The sequence below is a fragment of the Solenopsis invicta genome, chromosome 2 (assembly GCF_016802725.1).
Source record: "Solenopsis invicta isolate M01_SB chromosome 2, UNIL_Sinv_3.0, whole genome shotgun sequence".
Lineage (NCBI taxonomy): Eukaryota > Metazoa > Arthropoda > Insecta > Hymenoptera > Formicidae > Solenopsis > Solenopsis invicta.
Genome location: NC_052665.1, coordinates 25,865,757 through 25,886,581, shown reverse-complemented (window position 1 = coordinate 25,886,581; position 20,825 = coordinate 25,865,757). Strand labels below are relative to the sequence as shown.

At 38.3% G+C, this 20,825-nt stretch overlaps 1 protein-coding gene across 5 annotated transcripts in view; it reads left to right on the top strand.

Moving 5' to 3' along the window:
• LOC105201122 (phospholipase DDHD1) overlaps positions 1-20,825 on the top strand; it is a 164,789-nt gene that overhangs the window by 63,366 nt on the left and 80,598 nt on the right. For all 5 annotated transcript variants that reach the window (XR_005574190.1, XM_039446097.1, XM_039446095.1 and 2 more), the window contains one exon: positions 1,167-1,273. Coding sequence is in view for 4 of the 5 variants with exons in the window: in XM_039446097.1 (XP_039302031.1) it covers positions 1,167-1,273 (107 nt within the window). In the remaining variant the exon portion in view is untranslated. The remainder of the gene's footprint in view (positions 1-1,166; positions 1,274-20,825) is intronic.

The window sequence follows — 20,825 nt, the reverse complement described above, 5'->3', positions numbered from 1 at the left end:
AGTTTAAAATGCCGTTATGTTGCTGTTAATCGTTTCAACAACTGATAGCGACAAACTAGGGACAAGGTGCTTCCTCATTATGTATAAAATTTTGCCCTTACATAAATTCTAAATTCGATAATGACAAATTGATAGCATTTTGATGGCATCACTTTATTATACTTAAAGAATATACGTATGATAGCAACATGATGGCAACTGTTGCCATCGGTTTGCTGTCCGCGTTTAACAGCATATTCACAGCATGTTAACGGCATCTTTTGTTAAAAAAGATTTAAAAAAGATTGAATTTGAATCAAACTTTTAATTTATTGTACAAGATTAAATAATAATACAAATTATTATTTACATGTAAAAATATAAAATTTTATGTGGAACATTGTTCCACACATGTAATGTTTGAACAAAATGAAAACGAGTACTCGTCTCTAGGTTACAACAAGCGATTCTCCTAAAAATCTCACTGGAGTGTGAGCTGGTGAGTTGGCCGCGGTGGCGCCTAGATATAACGACTGTGGTCGCACTCGATTCCCGATCCCCCGCGGTGTGGCCGCCTAGCGATGGCGCAAGCACTTACCTTCTTTGCGTGGAGCCTTACATACACGGCGGGGCTGTCTAGCGGCGATGCGCGCGTTCGCTTATATGCCATCAGTTTGCTATTATGTTGTCGGTACGATAATGTACATGAAATGCGAGATCATCGCATGTCGTCATCTTGTTATCAACATGACACGTTATTAATCCTCACTATTTGCTCTTGAAATACCATAAACTATTGATGACTATTTGTTCTCATGTTGCTAACTCAGTTTGCACACGACTTCGGTGTCAGCAAATTGACGGCAACTTCACAACAACTCGTGAAGTGCATTAGTTTACTTAACATGCGAAATCACGCTTGGCTATCAGGGCAGTTGTAGATTTTAAAAAGATGCACTGTTACGTCGGTGCTACGACTCCGTGAATGTATTAAGAAAATTATCTACGTCTTGATAACTGAGTCGTGCGTGTGGAATTGATTTTTAGTATAGTATATAGTCTTTTTTACTATAAAATCTTTTTTACTTTGAATGACTTTTAGCACACGTTTTAAAAGTTTGTCGGCTTCTTATAAAATACAATATTTGTAAAAGTAATGTTACTTTTAAATATAAATAAATTAATAGTTTCAGAGATTGCGTGGATTGGCTTAAGCGGAAATATTTTCCAAATTCTAACCACAGAGTAGAATTTTTTCCAGTTGAATGGCGGTCATCATTAAAGTTAGATGGAGGTAAGATAAACTCTCTTTGTGGCGCAAATTTCTACTTCAAAATGTTTCTCACATATTTTGCAAATGATACCATTACAGATTATTCTAAATTGCGTTTTAATGTAATATAAATAATTTGCCAACAATTTTCTATCTAAAAAATTATTAAAAAAATGTATTTTGTGTTTTATGTAAATATTTTAAGTATTCAAGATGAGTCACACAGATGACTCCAGTATAACCTTAAATAAAAATATAATGCTATTCACTTAATTTTTATGTATACACAAAAAACAAGAACATGTTTTGTTTTGAAAATATCTTTATTTTCGAAATGTTAAATATTGAAATCGAGATATACATCAAAATGAGATTAAAGTTATATACATAATTGTAGATTTGCTTACGTGAAGAATTTTGTACAGTTTCATGACGTAAAATATTTTCATTGTTCAATTAATAATTTTAGTAAGGCAAGCAAATGAAATAGGGTAAGGTTGCTGAAATTGTACCACTTTTAATAAAAGGGTTTATGACTAAGAAATTGTAAGGAATATTTTTAGTTTTTTTACGTCTTAATAAAATACAGCATTTCTCCTTTCATATTTATTTTTTTTTAATTTTATGTATTGTCATAAATTTAAAAAAATGGCGATTTTTAAGAAGTTTTTAAATAGTGCGATTTAGGGATCCAGTTTCTTAAATCGCACCACAGGTTAATATTAATCTTCCTGGTAAATCGACACTTTTTCTGCGAGATTCTTTTTGAGCAAAAATGCATTAGATAATTATAATTTTATTAATATTGAAAATAAATACTGTAAACAAATATAATTTTTGTGCAATGTTATCATTTTGATAACTTTTCAATAATATTGCAATAATATTACTACATTACGGCAATATTATAATATGTGCTGTATAGAATTATTATATTTGATTTTATATATATATATATATATATATAAACACTATCAAAGTAATAGTGCGATTTAGGAAACTAAAGCATTTTTGTAAAACTTTATTTATTTAATTTACAAATAAGAACACAAAGTTATTTGAACGTTGTCAATCTAATTTTAATAATAATGTGATCATTACAAATGATCAAAATTTAGATTATTTATTTTACTTTTTTTGCAATCAAGCTACGAAATGCGTTGAAAAAGAGCAGCAAAGTTACGATTTTTTTATAAATATTAATAACAAAATTTCTATTGTTCTTAACATGTTGAGTTTAATGAAGGATGATAGTAATGTTGTGTAGTTTCCAAATAATTTCACAAAGAGTGTACAAGTAGTGATTGAATTTATACGCGAGGTGGTGCGATTTAGGAGCCAGTGTGATATCGGCAACCTTACCCTATTTCAGATAAAAAATAACAATATTTTCAAACCAAAAATTAGAATCTTTTAGTATCATTATCAAAATAATCATATTGTGTTCTTTAAATGACTATTATAATATTGAAATAAGATTATAATATTTTGCGCTAAAAATTAAGATTGTCAATTTCTTCAAAGAAATTAAATTATACAGGGTCAGAAAAAGTTTGCCAGTAATTTCGTGGCTTGATAAAGTAAGTCAAACTGAGCAGAAAAATCTTGTACCATTTTTCAAAATTCGCAATAGTTACTGAGATAAAAAATTAGTAAAGTCGGCGAATGAGCGCGTATTTTTCCTACACGGAGACCACCTGTCGGTCGCCAATCCAGAGGCAGCCGCGGCAAGCGGCACGGTGAGAAGGGAGAAGCAGCAATGTCTACCATCCAGCAGCGTAAAGCCCAAATCACACTAGCGATTGCAAATTGAAGATTGAAGATTAAAGATTGAGTTTTGGCCAATCAAAATAAAAGGAGTTAAAATTTTCTTGTTCCAATTGGATACATTTCAATCGCTAATCGTCAATCACAATCGGCAATCGCTAGTATGATTTGGGCTTTAGATTCCCGCTCCAAGCTGCTTGTTTCTTTATTCCCTCGCCATGCCGCCTGCTCCTGTCTAGGTGATCACTAGGCGGTCTCCGCGCCTGGTGGGTAGGGAAAGTATGCGCTCATTCGTCGACTTTACTCATTTCTATTTCGGCAAGTATTGCGAATTTTGAAAAATAGTACATAACTTTTCTGCTTAGTTTGACTTGCTTTATCAATCTACGAGACCACGGACGAACTTTTCCTGATATTCTGAATACAAGTAACATTATTATTAAGCTTGTTTTCTATTTCTGCACTAGACTGCACTGGAACGTTCCTTGCTGCTCTCACTATCTTTCAAACAACTACCTATTTTATTTTAAGTGTAATTCTAATTCAGGAAGTTCAGGAATAGAAAACAAACAAATTGTTTCATATACAAAGTGTCAAAAAACTAAAACTTATGCTTGATAGAGCAAAACTAAAACTTATGTGGGTTGATAGAGCAAGTCATACTGAGAAAAAAGTCCTTGACCATTTTTTATTTTTCGCAATAGTTATCACAATAAAAATTAGTAAAGTTTGTCAAATAAGCGCGTATTTTCTCTACTCACCGCACGCAGAGACCATCCGTTTGTCGCCACACCATAGGCAGCCGCAGCAGGCGGCGCGGTGAGGCAGGTAAGACAGCCATTGCTGCTTCTTCCTTCTCACCGCGTCGCCTGCCGTGACTGCCTATGGTTTGGCGACGGACGGGCGGTCTCCGCGTGCCGTGGGTAGGGAAAATATGCGCTCATTTGACGAACTTTACTAATTTTTATTTTGATAACTATTGCAAATAATGAAAAATGGTAAAGGACTTTTTTTCAGTATGACTTGCTTTATCAAGCCACGAGAGGATAAGTTTTAGTTTTCTGACACCTTGTATAAGCAGGGTTTTTTTATTTGACTCTCTCTCTAGTATTAACCTTATATTGGAAGGTTTGCACACCAAGGCGGTATTTTGCAATGATGATTCTCTTGTTTTGATAAATTTAAATTTTATTATCCAAATCACAGAAATCTTGATAAATTTAAATGTAGAGACGGACGGTAATTGACAATGATATGGATCAGAAGGTAACTCTGCGATTTGATAGTCGCGTGTTAATAATTGTTGTACCGGCGGGTGCAACAAGATAAAATTTTCGGGATTCGGTCCGTCTGAAGGGTTAGGACCTACGAGGAGGATACTCGGAGGAAGACGCGCGGGGTGGCAAATAACACTTTTCACCTTTTTACTGACACTTTTATTCCCCAAACTTTATTATAAACGTTTTTCCTTTTAATACAATCAAATCGCGGTGCACGGATCACGCGTTGTCGCGCACTCGGCCGCTGGATGTTTTGCGGGGTGTCGGGTGTCCGACTTATCGCAGAGCGCGCACGTGCCGTTCGTATTTTGCGTTAAGAATCTCCCGCTGCCCATAATTAGGCAGCCTAACTTATAGTTTCTGTATTTTTGATATGGTGGGGCATTAGGCCCTCGCGGTGACCATATATGGTCATGCTCGCATCAATCGTCGATGCTTACGCTGCTCGCGCGATTGACCAATTCTGCAATCTTGCATTTCCGCTGCAACGGGCGCTCGTGGCGTGATTGTAGCTAAGCGGATATGCAAGACAATTAAGGTAGCTAATGAGGCTACAACACCCCTCCCCCGTTGTGAAAGAAAAACGGAGGAACGGAGTTTTTCTGTAGTGAGAAGAAAAATTTGACTTAGAAACGTGTACTATGTCTATGTTTTCTACGAATTGGTCTTGGCAGCCGGAATTCATCGTCGGCGTCTTCTACTGTTACACGTTTTTTGGGTTGACTCCGCTTCTTTTTCTGCATAATATATATTATTATTCCTATGGCGATTATTACGGTTAACAGTATAGCTGATCCGCTAGTTGCCATAGGGTAAATAAAGGTTTCTGATTGAAAATACGAGCTATTGTCTAACTCACTGTTTATTTTTTCAATTTCGTTTTTAAGTTCCTTAATTTTGAAGGGTCTTGGATAATCTTTTCTATTTCCGTTTGCTGAGGCATGTTTGTTTTTATCTTTTCTTCTAGTACTGAGATATTATATTCAGGTAAAAATGATTCTAATTTTGTCTCGTTTACCATACTTTGCGTTTTTAACGTTATTTCGTGAGTTATTAATTCACAATTATTTTGTAATAAAATTTTCCCTGTATTTTCAATCGTATTCTTTACTTGCCCGTGGTCTTTACATTTAATAATTATCGATTGTTTTATCGGTGATGAATATAATCACGAGTGTGTATCATGTAACGTTATCCAAAAGGTATTATTAGATTCGACATATTTAATATTACAGTTTTTATATTGCGGCTTACTTTCTACATAGATATCTGTTTCGCAAATCGGGTTAATGTTTGCGCGACGTATTGAAAAATTTTTCTCGCATATATATTTTCTGTTGGTTTCTTTACATGATCGCCAGCTGTCTTTTGATAATATTATATACGAACGCACTTCTGTATTTATGGCGATTAGGGGATTTTTTATTTCAATTATAGCAAACAAGTTTCCATGGGTTGGCACAGGTAACGGGGTTACATTTAGTATTTCGTATTGCGTGTGCGATATTAGAGGGAATCTTAATACTGTAAATATATTCTCGTCGTTACAATACGCATTGACTGTCGTGATCTTTTCAATTTCGGACCATTTATTTTCTCTGATTCTAAATGGGAAATATAATCCTTCTGGTAATTGAGTGCTCGCATCTCTTAGATTTTGTATTATATTCGCAATTGGTACTAGTCTTGGAAGTATTATTCCCTGCTTTACTAGAACTAGGTAATCTAATATATCTTTTGTATCGCGTGTTAAGTCTGCTAATATTGTATTTATTATAATAAAACGTTCATGTAAGCTATTTTGGCGCTCGTTGGCTGATAATTGTTCATTTAATTTTTTCGTGATGTTTGCGAGAAGGTATTCGTTTTTCTCTATTGTTTTTTTGGTATTGTCGATATGTCCTATCGTTTCCTCTAATATTTTAATTTGGTTTTTAAAGGCGTGTTGTGTCGTCTGTTGTTTGTTATGTATTTGTGTTAACTGTTCTATAATTAATTTTTCGTCGTTAGCGTCCATTGTCCCGAATAATGTTTTCGCGACGGTGCCTAATCCGTCTATTAGTCCTCTTTTCTGAATCTTTGACGTTTGGTATAGCGAGTTAATTTTTATTATTTCTTTATTTGTTTTTTCGTAACTTCCCTGTATTGCTTGATCAAGGCGTTGACACATACCTTCGTGTATAAGTGGAATGGTCTGGCACATGTTTTCTGTTTCCTGTATGTAAGTTTTTATTTGTTTTGCCCTTCTTGTTAATGATGTAACGTTTATCTGGATTACTAATTTCCATGATGATTGCGATGGATAAAGATTTCCGATTTTTTCGTAGTATACTCCTGGGTGATGGTTAAAACTTTCGATTTCGTATTGTCCGTTGGTTCGCAGATCTTCTGTTTGGCTTATTGTTAGCGCTATCCCTAGCGTTGCTCTGTAATACAGGGTGTTTCAGACCACCCGTACACCCCTTTTCTCTTCGCAGGATTAGGACCAATCAAAAATATGTTCAGACGAAAGTTGTAGGGTTTCAAAAGATCTATTCAATGATTTTATCAGTTTGACCTTGGATGGCGTCGCCAAGGTCAGATCGAAATCACATTAAGTTTTTTAAATGGAACACCCTATTTTTGATTCCAGAATCTAATAGCTGGTGTCAAGACCTTTCCAAAACACTATAAGAATGTTTATTTTCGTTGACTACTTTCCGAGTTGTGCGGCTTGAAAGTTGCACTACCGCCAGCATCAGCATTACTCAAGATGTACCATGTGGTGGTTACTTAGTCGGATTTAATCTTGTGTGTGGGTGTGTGCATACGTGCATGCGTATGTGTATGGGGGAGGAAAAGGGGAGTCAAAGTTTTATGTACTCTGCTTTTGTTTATTAACTGGATTGATTATGTTTGATGATCAATCATGTCCAGATTGACTGTATGCATTTTCCCGTGCTTAGCATTATCCAGAATGAACGACGTGGACATGACGAGAATTTCATCCCATTGGGGTGCTTGATTCACGTGAGTCCCCTTGCCTCTCACGTTTGGGGTGCTTGATTCACGTGAGTCCCCTTGCCTCTCACGTTTGGGGTGCTTGATTCACGTGAGTCCCCTTGCCCCTCACGTTTGGGGTGCTTGATTCACGTGAGTCCCCTTGCCTCTCACGTTTGGGGTGCTTGATTCACGTGAGTCCCCTTGCCTCTCACGTTCGGGAATGAATGAGTGTATGTTTTGTTAAGCGACTAAATGTTCAAAGTGAGCACCATTCTCTGCGATGCAAGCATCAACTCTATTTTGAAAATCATTGGTTGCTCGAAGAATTTCCTCGGCACGTAAGGATCGAATTGCTTCACTTATTCTACGAATCATATTATCCCTCGTAGTCGGACGTTCATGATAGACCAAGTTTTTTATCCTTCCCCAGAAATAATAATCAAGGACGGTGAGATCTGGTGATCGGGGTGGATAATTGATTGGACCGTATTTGCCTATCCACTTGTCGGGGAACATAGTATTTAATGCCGCACGAGCAACTCTCGATGTATGAGACGGACATGCATCTTGTTGGAACCACATGTTCAGGCGCAATTGCAGAGGAATATTTTCTAGTAAGACAGGAAGATCTGTCATTATCAAGGCGGAATATCTATCACCGTTTAGATTTTCGTCAAAGAAAACAGGACCTATGATTTGACTTCCAATAATTCCACACCAAACATTGACTTTCCAAATGGTTTGATGATCTACTTCTCTCAACCAGTGAGGATTATTTTGTGCCCAATAACGAGAGTTCCAAGTATTAACAGATCCATCACTTTTAAGTGTACATTCGTCAGAAAATAAAATTTTCAGGTGGAAATCAAGTGGTTGCTGTCTTATAAAGTTGCAAAATACAAGTCTCTGTCTAATATCGTTATAATTCAACGCTCGATGAACAGACATTCTGTAAGGGTGAAATTTGTTATTTTTTAGAATGCGCCAAACACTGATTTTACTAACACCAGAATCTTGTTCTCGTCGTCTTAAAGAATCATAAGGGTTCAATTCTGTCGATGCAAGAATTTCCACTGTTCTTTCATCCATAATCGGACGACGAATTTGTGTACCTTTGTTATGTTGAGGCTGAACGACACCTTTAATTTTGATTCGTTTAGCCAAACGTGAAAAAACATTTTGCGAGTGAGGAGTCCGATCAGGATAACGTTCCCGCCACAATCTTTCCGCTGCAATAAATGTACCTCGACACTCACCTAAAATTAGCAGCATATCATATGCTTCTTCATTGGAATAGGACATGGCTAAATAAACCTAGACTAATAAAGAGGGTCGGATTTTTGTTGCGCGATTGATACTGATATGACGGTTATTGAAGACGTAGGTGACAAGTTTGAGAGAGTTATTGTCACTCGTGTTGAGTTGAGTCACAATAGCGTTGTGGTGAATACATCTCTACTACATCCTATGCAAATAACAATATGTATAAAATCACGAGATAGACATCGTTACGCAGAAAGCCGCGCTCGTTATTGCTCGTGTGCTACCGTTAAAGTAATAATGTAATTACATAATATTATGACATACATATGTATGTGACTATCTACGGTCGCGACAGCTAACTTTCACGATTTTTCATGATCTGTTTTTGTTGGCCCGGCTCGCGTGTTTACTTTCTTTGTGTCGGCTGCACGGCTTTCTGCGTAACGCGTGATTTTATATTGTTATTTACATGGTGTTGGCGGTAGTGTAACTTTCAAGCCGCACAACTCGGAAAGTAGTCAACGAAAATAAACTTTCTTGTAGTGTTTTGGAAAGGTCTTGACACCAACTATTAGATTCTGGAATCAAAAATAGGGTGTTTCATTTAAAAAACTTAATGTGATTTCGATCTGACCTTGGCGACGCCATCCAAGGTCAAACTGATAAGATCATTGAATAGATCTTTTGAAACCCTACAACTTTCGTCTGAACATATTTTTGATTGGTCCTAATCCTGCGAAGAGAAAAGGGGTGTACGGGTGGTCTGAAACACCCTGTATAACCACATCTGTGTAGTGTTTTTGTTATTGTGTAAAGATTATGTTATGGACTATAGTGATTACGTTTTAATAAGTGACTGTCTGGCAAACTTTTCAATGTGAGGGGATTTTTGTTGTATGGATTCCTCCTTGCTGGTGAGTTCCTCCCCCCCCCCGTTTTTTTATTTTAATTTTAATAATTTATATAGGCTTTAAGTCTATTGACGTGTGTTAGAATCTTTTTCCGCCCCTTTTTTATTGTATAATTAACATCGGAATTTTTCTCTAAAATTATATACGATCCTGTTCATAACGCGTCGAGTTTTTTCGATCGTCCGCGTCGTAGCGTCTCGTCGTATAATAATACTTTATCGCCTATTTTAAAATTTATTTCCTTTGATTTTTTATCTTGATGTTCTTTTGCCTTTTGCTTCTCTTCCTTCAAGTTTTCCTTTGCGATCTCGTTCGTTGCACGTATTCGTTCTCTTAATTCCTTGGCGTAATCTTCGTAGGAGTACGTGAGTTTTGGGGTGATAGTTAGATAGTGTTGACGGTAGGGTAGCTTGACGTCCATAGATTAGTTCAAATGGTGTATATCCTGTCGCTCTATGAGGAGTCGTATTGAATGCAAAAATTGCGTAAGGTATCCACTCGTCCCAGTCCGTCTGGTCTTCGTTAATATAATGACGTAAATATTCCGTAAGAGTTCGGTGAGTGCGTTCTAATGCTCCGTTGCTCTCTGGATGATAGGCTGTCGTCTGAATTTTTTCGATTTTTAATAATCGACACACATTTTTAAATATTTCGCTGACAAAGTTAGTTCCCTGATCTGTTAATATTTTCTTAGGTATTCCGTGTTCAAGTACTATTTTTAGTGTGAATTCTTTCGCGACCGTATTAGCTTCTTGATTTGGTATGGGTATTGCTTTACTAAATTTCGTTAGGCAATCCTGAAACGTTAGTAAATATTTATTGTTGTTGTCCGTCACAGTTAGTGGTCCAACTATGTCCAGAGCGCATTTTTCGAATGGGCCCTCTGGTGTATCCGTTATTATTAGAGGTGCCTTTTTTCTATTTTTTAATTTATTTTTTTGGCAAAATTCACATTTCGAGATATATTTCTCGACATCCGCGGTTATCCCTGGCCACGTATATCGCATTCGAATTCTCTTTAAGGTACGATCTATTCCTTGATGCCCTCCTATTGGTGCATCGTGATACTCGTAAAGGATTTCCTTTCTTTCTTCTTCATTATCAATTCTTATTGGAGCTATCGTATTCTCTTCTCTTTCTTCTTCTTCCTCTTCGTTTATGACGTTGACCGTGGCGATCACATTTCGGCTCAACGCGTCTGCGTTTGCGTTGGCTCTACCTGACTTATGCAGTATGACGTAGTCGTATTCTTCTAATTTTAATCTCCATCGGATTAATCGCGATCCCGGGTCGTTTACACTAAATAACCATGTTAATGGTTTATGGTCTGTAATTATTTTAAATTTTGTTCCGTAAAGGTATGGTCTAAAATGTTTTACGGCCCATACGATTGCTAGTAGTTCCTTTTCTGTTGTACTGTAATTCTTCTCGGCGCGTGATAATACACGGCTCGCATACGCGATCGGGCGGTCTTGGCCTACCTCACCTTGTGATAACACTGTTCCGACGGCGTAATCTGATGCGTCCGTTGTTACTATGAATTCCTGCTCGAAGTCGGGATATTTCAAGATGGGTGCGGTAGTTAATTTAACTTTTAGTGTATCAAACGCGTTTTGTTGTTCTGTTGTCCATGCAAATTTTTCTTCCTTTTTTGTTAAGTTTGTTAAAGGTCGTGCAATTTTTGAGAAGTTATCAATAAATTTGCGGTAATATCCGGCTAGTCCTATAAATGATTGTACATCTTTGACGCTTTTTGGTACTGGGAATTTATTTACTGCGTCTAATTTCGTTGGTTCGGGAAAATTCCGTTCTCTGTTATAATATGCCCTAAATAAATTACTTCTTTGCGTAAGAATTCGCATTTTTCTGGCTGTAGCTTTAATTTATTTTTTCGTAATCTATCGAATATTTCCTTTAGTCTTTTATTGTGCTCTTCCAGGCTGGATGCGTAAATTACAATGTCGTCCAAATATACTAGGCATTGCAGTCCTTGCATGCCTGCCAGTATTGTATTCATTAATCGCTGGAATGTTGCTGGTGCATTTTTAAGTCCAAACGGCATACGGTTAAACTCGTAGTGTCCGTAGGGTGTAGAGAATGCCGTTTTGTGTTTATCATTCTCGGCCATTTCTATCTGGTGGTAACCCGATGCAAGATCCAGCGTAGTAAAATATTTCGCGCTTCCTAATTGATCTAGTATATCCGTTATATTTGGTATAGGGAATAAGTCTCCTATTGTACGGTCATTTAATTTTCTAAAATCCACAACAATGCGAAGTTTCGATTTGCCTGAAGCGTCTGCTTTTTTAGGCACTACTAATAAAGGCGCGTTCTATTGACTGCTGCTAGGTCGTATAATTTTTTGTTCTAGCATTTCACTGATTTATTTGTTTACTTCTTGTTTATGCTTCTCGGGGTGTCGATACGGGCGTACGTTTATGCTTGCGGTATCGGCTTGCGTTGTTATCTCGTGTGTCACTCCGCTCGTGCATGATAGTGGTTCTCCGTCGAGATGAAATACGTCGCTATATCCTTCGCATAACAAAATCAATGTTCTCTTCTCTTCATCATTGAGATGAGAGACCTTTAAGAGGCTGCGGATTTTTTCCTGACTACAGATTTTTGTCTCTTCTTGTTTTGCTACTATATTTATAGGCTCCTCAACAGGCGTTATTAATTCTTCAATTTTAATGTGCGGAACTTCCATTTTTATTTCGTTCTCAGTCGTGTTTAGTATGCTTACGGGGCATTCAAATTCGCGGGGCTCTACTAAGCAGCTCCCGATAAAGACACCGGGTGACGGCTCTTCTGGTTGCGTTACACCTATCACGTTTCTATCGACCGTGACCTGCACAATCGTTTCACTTCTCGGCTTTAATGTGATTTTTCTATGTGGATGCAATTTAAAATAATTATTCTCGATTTTAATCAGTTTATAACGGTAATCGCATGTACCTACGTACTTCTGAATAAAATCTGCTCCTAGAATTCCGTCATATTCGAGCGATGAGTCGTCTCGCGTTACATAGAATGGGTGCGTTAGTTCGCGATCTTTTAATATAATAGTAGCGTAGACTTTTCCTATTGTTGACATGGCGTGTCCTGTAATTCCGGTCAATTTTATTTTTTCCTCGTGTACTAGGGCGGTTTCCTTAAAATTCTTCATTTTTATCATTGAGATAGCCGCTCCTGTATCATAAAGTAAATCAACTTTATTTCGCTTTACCTCGCGAATCGGTAGTGTAACTAGGTCCAATGCAGTGTCGACTAGTTTCTCTCGCTTCATGTGAGAAATTTTATATTCCGATATGGGACGTACTCGTCGTTTATCTTCTTCCTTTTCGTCATTGCTCTCGTCTTTTTCCGAATTATCTTTTCGTTTGTACCTTTCTACGGCTGAATTTTTATCATAGTATTTGCGTCGTGCCGCTTGATTGACACTTGCTTCTCTTTGTCTCGCATTCTCTCCGCTGGGTCGACCGTGCAGCGACCAGCATTCGTCGCGCACATGTCCAGACTTTTTGCAGTGTTGACAGAATTTATTCACAACATTTATTCGAGAGGTTCCTTCCGCTCTCGGTAATACAAATTTACTTCGACATTCTCGTGCATAGTGCCCCATCTTCCCGCATCTTTGGCATTGGGGACTCGAGTTTTTTGTTTGTCGGCCGTCAGTTGCTCTCGACTTATTTTGATAATTATTTCGATAATTTGATCCCTTTACCTTTTCTTCTGCGCTGGCTCCGGCCATCGCTTCTTGCAGTGTATTGTATTTTTGTGAGCGTACCATTAATCTTATTTCTTCATTTAGCCCGTGTTGATAATTATGCAGCGCTTGCAATTTGATCATTTTTAAGATAGCCTTTTGGTGCTCGGGCTCGCGTGTCCCTTCTTCTATCATGGCTTCGTAAAGTTCCATGGCTAACATGTCGACTCTTCGGCCGAAATCTTGTGCACTCTCTCCATGTTTTTGCTTCAATGAATTGAATTCGATTTGCAAGTGACTTGTGCTTCGTTTACTCAGGTATTCCTTCTCGAGGGCTTCCTTTAGTTGCTCGAAGTCTTGGATATCGCGAGTTTGAAAATCGAGCATCGCTCTGCCTTTGAGCTTTGTACATAGTATCGCTTCTAATAAAGTGTATTCGTTGAGGGGATCAATATTTTTCATCGCATAACTGCTCGCGTTTAAGAATTCTCGGACTCGGTTTCTTGAAGTACCGTCGAATTCTGGTATCATGTCGCGCGCTTCTTTTAATCGAAGGTAATTTTGTGGCATATCAAATCGCGCGTGGACATCTCCTTGCGTACGGCCGTACGAAATATCAGCGCCGTGACTCACGCGCGCGCGGCTTGTTCGCCGTTCCGTCGGGTACGCGAATTGCGCCTGAATGCGCTCTACTATTCGGTCCTGCCGATTTCGATAATACGTTAAGTCGCGTAGGAGTTCGAACAATGCGGAGGATTCCCCTAATTCCGGTAAAGTATCCCTGGAATTTCCGCGCGATCGGGCCTCCGATGGTCCAGGTCGTTCGGTGAACACTTCATGCTCGTAATTTAGGTTTACTTCATTTTTCTGATTTTCCTCTTGCATTCTATTTCCACCGGTTGCCATTCTGTTTTCTTGCTCCCGATAAATTTCTTCAGGGTCGAAAATATCGCTCTCGTAAGAGGTTAGCGAAAATTCGCGTCTAAGGCTTAGGCTACTTGGCGTTCTGCTGACGTATGGTATAACTCGTCTATTAGTCGGTTGAGCGTCGTTTGCGTCGGTCTCCAGTAAGCTCGGGTCTAACTCGTCGAATGAAAATTCGCGTTCTGTCACTATGTTTACCAGGGAAGTATCTCCACTACGGCTTAACTCATGTAAAGTTAATACCCTATCTACCTGCGCTATTATTTCCTCTAACGCGTCGGTCGCGATTCGCACGGAAGTTCGCGGGCTTTGGTTAAGCGTGCGACGCGCCGTTTCACATAATAACCACGATTGATTCGGGGAGTGTATATCCGATTGATTGGACATTCGCTTTATGAATTAGTACAGTGTGATCTCGACTTACAGTATCGCTAAGACTCGCATGTTGCTCTCGCTTGCCTCGTTCGAAGATCCCTTGGGGACTCGTTCCTGCTGGCGGCAACTGCTGTCGTTGTGCTGTTTCCTTGTGGGTTTGTTGGCTCGTAGGCTCGTTGACTCGTCGTCTTGTCGGCTCGTCGGCTCGTCGGCTGTTACCTCTGGTCCCTGCAGCTCCTCTGCGTTGGTGACCCCGGACGTTGATCACTGGATAGGTGATTACCCTCATGCGTGATTATCTGTTTGTCGGCACCTTTATCGCTGCGTCTCTCAATTTTATGGTATCTCCTCTGACGGTGAAGCTTGGTTGTCTCCGGACTCTACTCAGGGTATGTCGGCAGTATTAGCTTTGCTTCATCCCACTTCTGACACCAATTTTTGTTGTACCGGCGGGTACAACAAGATAAAATTTTCGGGATTCGGTCCGTCTGAAGGGTTAGGACCCACGAGGAGGATACACGGAGGAAGACGCGCGAGGTGGCAAATAACACTTTTCACCTTTTTACTGACACTTTTATTCCCCAAACTTTATTATAAACGTTTTTCCTTTTAATACAATCAAATCGCGGTGCACGGATCACGCGTTGTCGCGCACTCGGCCGCTGGATGTTTTGCGGGGTGTCGGGTGTCCGACTTATCGCAGAGCGCGCACGTGCCGTTCGTATTTTGCGTTAAGAATCTCCCGCTGCCCATAATTAGGCAGCCTAACTTATAGTTTCTGTATTTTTGATATGGTGGGGCATTAGGCCCTCGCGGTGACCATATATGGTCATGCTCGCATCAATCGTCGATGCTTACGCTGCTCGCGCGATTGACCAATTCTGCAATCTTGCATTTCCGCTGCAACGGGCACTCGTGGCGTGATTGTAGCTAAGCGGATATGCAAGACAATTAAGGTAGCTAATGAGGCTACAACATAATACTCCTTTGGATCATAAAGAGCGTTTCGCGGATGGCTTGAAAATAGGCGTTATTCGGAGATCTTGGATGGCGATGGCTATGACGCGGTTTTTGATAATTATGTTAAGAGCGGTACGCGTCCAATAAATCATTTACGACAGCAATTCAGTGTGGTAATTATAATTACCAAAGTTAGTCGATGATTGCCACGAAATTCGAGGACTTACACGCGATTCGCAAACTCTGTCGCACAATGATAACAACGCATGCAAATTTGATAACGATTCCTATCGATCGGAATATGGCAACGAACTCTTCGATCGGGAAATAGAGCGAGTGTGCATAGGGCTAATTTTTAGAAAATCGCGCAGGTAATTCACGTCATGTTTGGAGAATGTACGCGGGGAAGGTGTGAACGACAAAGCATTAGACGCTTCGCACTGTATTTTTAAACATTGTTATTGGAAATTCGAACGAGGATCTTTCGAAAATATTAACAACAAATTTGATTACATGCTTACGAATCAAATACTTATTCCTATACACAGGGTTAGATAGTATTACCCATATAACATGGAATAATATTATAATGATATTACAATACTGCAGTAATACAAATTAAATAATGAAATAATATAGAAATATTATTGAGTCAATGCGATAGATACAATGTAATATTTCTGTAATATTTATACTACAAAATTATCTTCCCCCAAAAAGATAAAAAAAAAGACAACAAGAGTATATATATGTGCTAAAGAAAAAATTTTTTTAGCCAAGTAATGTTAGCTGCATGCAAAATTTTTAGTGTTTTTTTTTAACTTTTAGTTTTTTCAAATTTTTATTTTTTTATTTAATACAATACAGTGACTATAAATCACTGTATTATATTAAATATATCATATTCGTGTATGATACAAATCGTATAATTTACTGGCATATATATCATTTAAATTGATCCAAAAAATATTTTCCCTTATTTTTACAATCCTTTGGACAACTATTAAATTCCTTCGTGAAAGAAAGGTATTGATTTAGAAATAATGAATTCATCGAGTCATTTGCGTATTTCTGTCACATCCATTCTGTCAAGAAGTGCTGCATCAACCGGAATAAATAATAATCCGAAGGCGTCAAGTTAGGAGAGTACGTTGCATGTGGAGAAACTTTTCAGTTCAAGTTAATGATAGTTTGTTGAGCAACGTGCCTAGCGTTATCGTGCAGCAAAGTGACTTTCCGGCTCTTTTGCCCAATAAATAGCCCCTTTCTCCTCAATTTTGTTGGCTAAATTGACGACTGTAACGTTCAGCATGAACCGTTTTACCTAACCGAAGGAGCTCATAATAAATTACACTTTCGCCCACTTTTATCAAATACACAAAAGAACTTTTTTTCTGTGAATATTTGATTTTTGCCACTGACATAGACGGCTGTTCCGGGTATACCCATGTATTACTGTGAAGATTTACAATTCACTTTTTATCGTCAGAAACAATTTTTTACAAAAAACCTTTTTTGCGCTGCTTGGAAAATAATAAAATGCACGTACTCAATCGGATACTGCTGTTTTGTGACAGTTCATGTGGCACTCATTTTCCGAGCCTTTAAATTTTTCCCATTTTATGCAGTCGTCTTGAAACTGTTGGTTAATTAACTCGGAACTGTTTTATAAGTTCTACTTGTATTTAGGACGGATTTTTAACGTTTTCTAATTATCAATCTTAAGCCAAGGATTCGGACCGAAACCAAAACCAATAACCAGATTGTAACCGTTATCTTAATTGGATCGAAACTGAAATTAAAACCGAAATATTGTGCAGGTTAATGGACTGGGACCGTAACCGAACCAAAAATACTTTTTTGTTTTTTTTTATCTAATTGTTGAGTTTTTTAAACGTTAAATATTATGATCAAAATTAAATCTAAAAAGACAAAAACCATTTGTTGTTTTCTCTCTCTATAAAAAAAAAATAAGAGAAAAAGACGGCACTTCTTTCATCTATTTTTTGCTAATCATCAGATTTTACACCTCACGCTCGGTCTATGTTTATGCAGTATTCCTATGCTATGATCGTAAAATATACAAAATTGTAGTATGTCTCTCGATGTTGTCACTCGTTGATTCTTACCCATTTAATGTGCATTCTTATGAGTCAGAGTTTGATGTGATCAAGTCTTTTTGCAGGAACATCATTTTTGCTCAAAGATGTTTTAAGTGAGTTTTTGCTTTTTTTATCTACGTTTGCTTTAATACAATCCAATAATGTTATTTTATAGAAAACTAGTAAAAAAATGACTATTGGTTACACTGCAAGTTGCTAAGATGAAACAAAAAAAAAAGAGACGGCCTGGAAAGAACCGGGACCTCCTATTCGAATGATTTGTAAATTTACAATAGATATAAATTTTTTAATGATTTATAACTCTTCTACTTATATTATCATTTTTAAACATTATAAATTGTACAATAGGTAATTATACACCTGTAACAATAACCAAAAAAGATAAAAATCCAAACAGTTGTCGGTAAAAAAACTGAAATCGAAACCAAAATTGAATATAGCCTCGGATCGTAACCGTAACCAGACCAAAATATCAATCCGAGTCCCTTTCTCAAGGCTTTCGTGGCATTCCAAATGCGGATCATTTACGTTAAAATCTTTACCACCTCTAAATTATCACCCTTAAAGTGACAGAACCAATATTTGCACGTATTAAGGTTCACAATATTTCCTTCAAGAACAGAGCATAAATGGATTCACATGTTTTAACAGTATTTTGTTTTTGCTAGAATTCATATCGAATGCAGTGTAAATTATATGAACAGTAAGGATTTATTTTTTTAAAAGATATTACATAAACGTTTTGACTATATTTAGTTTTCTTTAGCATAACATGGAATTTCTTAATTATTTTGAAAATGAACAAAAACTATTGTGAACGCATAATTAATTAACAATTTTAACATTTTTAACCCTTAGCTGATACACTATTGGATTCGATATTTTGCCACACATGAGTATACATTACTTGACTATTTTCAATAGTGTATATCTCGATACACTAACGCTCGTAATACATAGAGAGTTTGAACAATTTTTTTTTTTTTAATTGATACGCTAGAAAATCAAGAAGAAGACTAAATAGGTGCAAAAATCGAAAAGTTAAATATATTCGAAATATTCAGAAGAAAAAGAGCGAATATTTTATGAATGCCAAACATTTCTGTAAATAGCTCGCGTGTACGACTTCCAGTGTGTTAGCTGAAGATTAAGCCGCAATATCATAAATTCTAACACGCAAAGAGTTCATAAACCATGTGAAACAACCTTTAGTTTTAGCCAGAAAATTATTAAATTTTCAGAAGTCAATCAAGTCCGTCCGAAAAATAAAAATTTTTATAACATAATTTTTTGGTCGGAAGCGAGAATTCCATTATAAGTATGAGCAATACGTTAGAAAATAAAATTTATGGATGAAATAAATAAGTAAATAAATAAGCAATAGAATTGGTCAAGAATTAAAATAAAATGAAATAAATTAAAAAGCGAATGCTTAACTTATAGAAATAATAACTGGTCTCCTAGGCATTTTCAAGTAGGACGGAATCCGAAAGCGCACAGTGCGATAACCCACCAACTAATTATTTTGACTTATTTAACTCAACCAACGGAAAAACTCTAGGCATCGACCACTGTGAGTGGTGGTGTGCTATTGGGCTCCGCCCTTTCAAGTAATTAATATAATCTCAGGAACAAAATTAAACTAAGATAAAATTGTATTGTCAAGAATGTCTTAGGTGTAGTAAAAAGGTGTAGTAAAAGGAATATTAGATGTAGTAAAAAGAAATCCATTATGGAAATCGTCAAGTCCGACCGTCATGTAAGCACTGTTTCAATTGCCAAGGAGCTAAACATTGCACTAAAAACCGTTTGGAACTACTTAAAGGCTAGATACAAAAAAAGCTCGATGGGTGCCACACAAGTTAACGCAAAAAAATCTCATGGACTGAATTTTCATCTGCGAATCAACAAAATCGGCCCGTTTCTGAAACGGATGGTTACTGGTGATGAAAAATGGGTCACTTACGACAACGTCAAGCGAAAATGGTCATGGTCGAATTGTGATGAGCCGGCGCAAACGGTGGCCAAGCCAGGATTGACGGTTAGGAAGGTTTTGCTGTGTGTTTGGTGGGATTGGCAAGGAATCGTCTATTATGAGCTGCTCCCCTACAGCCAAACTCTTAATTCGGACCTGTACTGTCAACAATTGGACCGTCTGAAGGAAGCAATCGTCCAGAAGCGGCCAGCTTTGGCTAATAGGAGAGGAATTATGTTCCACCAGGATAACGTACATCGATAGTGACTCGCCAGAAGCTCCGGGAATTTGGTTAGGAAGTTCTTATGCATCCACCTTATAATCCGGACTCAAGTGATTACCACCTGTTCCTATCTATGGCAAATGATTTTGCTGGTGAAAAACTCGCTTCAAGAGAAGCTTGTGAAAATCGATTGTCCCAACTTTTTGCCAATAGGGACGAGGGTTTCTATGAGAGAGGCATAATGAAATTACCTTTAAAATGGCAACAAGTTGTAACGATATGCCCCTCCACTGTCCGCGCGCCTCCTCTGCGTCCCGTCCACCGAACACCAAGCGTGGCGAGAGGCCACGTGCGCGCACAGCCTAACCTCGCGGCGCGACACGCGCACCAACCATGGCGTTTCGTAACGCTCCCACTCTGGCTTGACCGACCGAGCGCGCGGATTGGCGCACCTAACCGCGCGTTTGTATATACAGGGTGTCACGTAACTACCGCCCCTGGTTTCGTGGATTGATAGATCAAGTAAAACTGAGCAGAAAAGTCCTTTACCATTTTTTAATATTTGCCATAGTTAACGAAATAAAAATTAATAAAGTCTGCGAATAAGCACATATTACCGCGCGCAAGGACCGCCCGCCGATCGCCGAGACGTAGGCAGCCGCGGCTGTAGGAGCAGCGCGGTGCGGTGAGGAGGGAAAAGCAGCAGTAGCTGCGGCCTGCGAGCGGCGCGGCAAGGAGGGAGAAGGCTGCCCCGGCTCCCGGCTGCCTACGTCTCGGCGACCGGTAGGCGGTCCTTGCGCGCGGTGATACGGGTTTATTTGCAGACTTTATTAATTTTTATTTCGTTAACTATGGCAAATATTAAAAAATGGTAAAGAACTTTTCTGCTCAGTTTTACTTGATCTAATCAATCCACGAAACCAGGGGCAGTAGTTACCTGACACCCTGTATAAGCCGGCAGTGAAAACGCAGGTTTCAGATCCGTCCGATTCTCCGACCTGGCCTAAAAGCGACCGAACATTCTCAATCGCTCCCTGAAGACAAGCATTCTCGTCGCTCTCCAGCTCCTCGACGGGCATTCCCG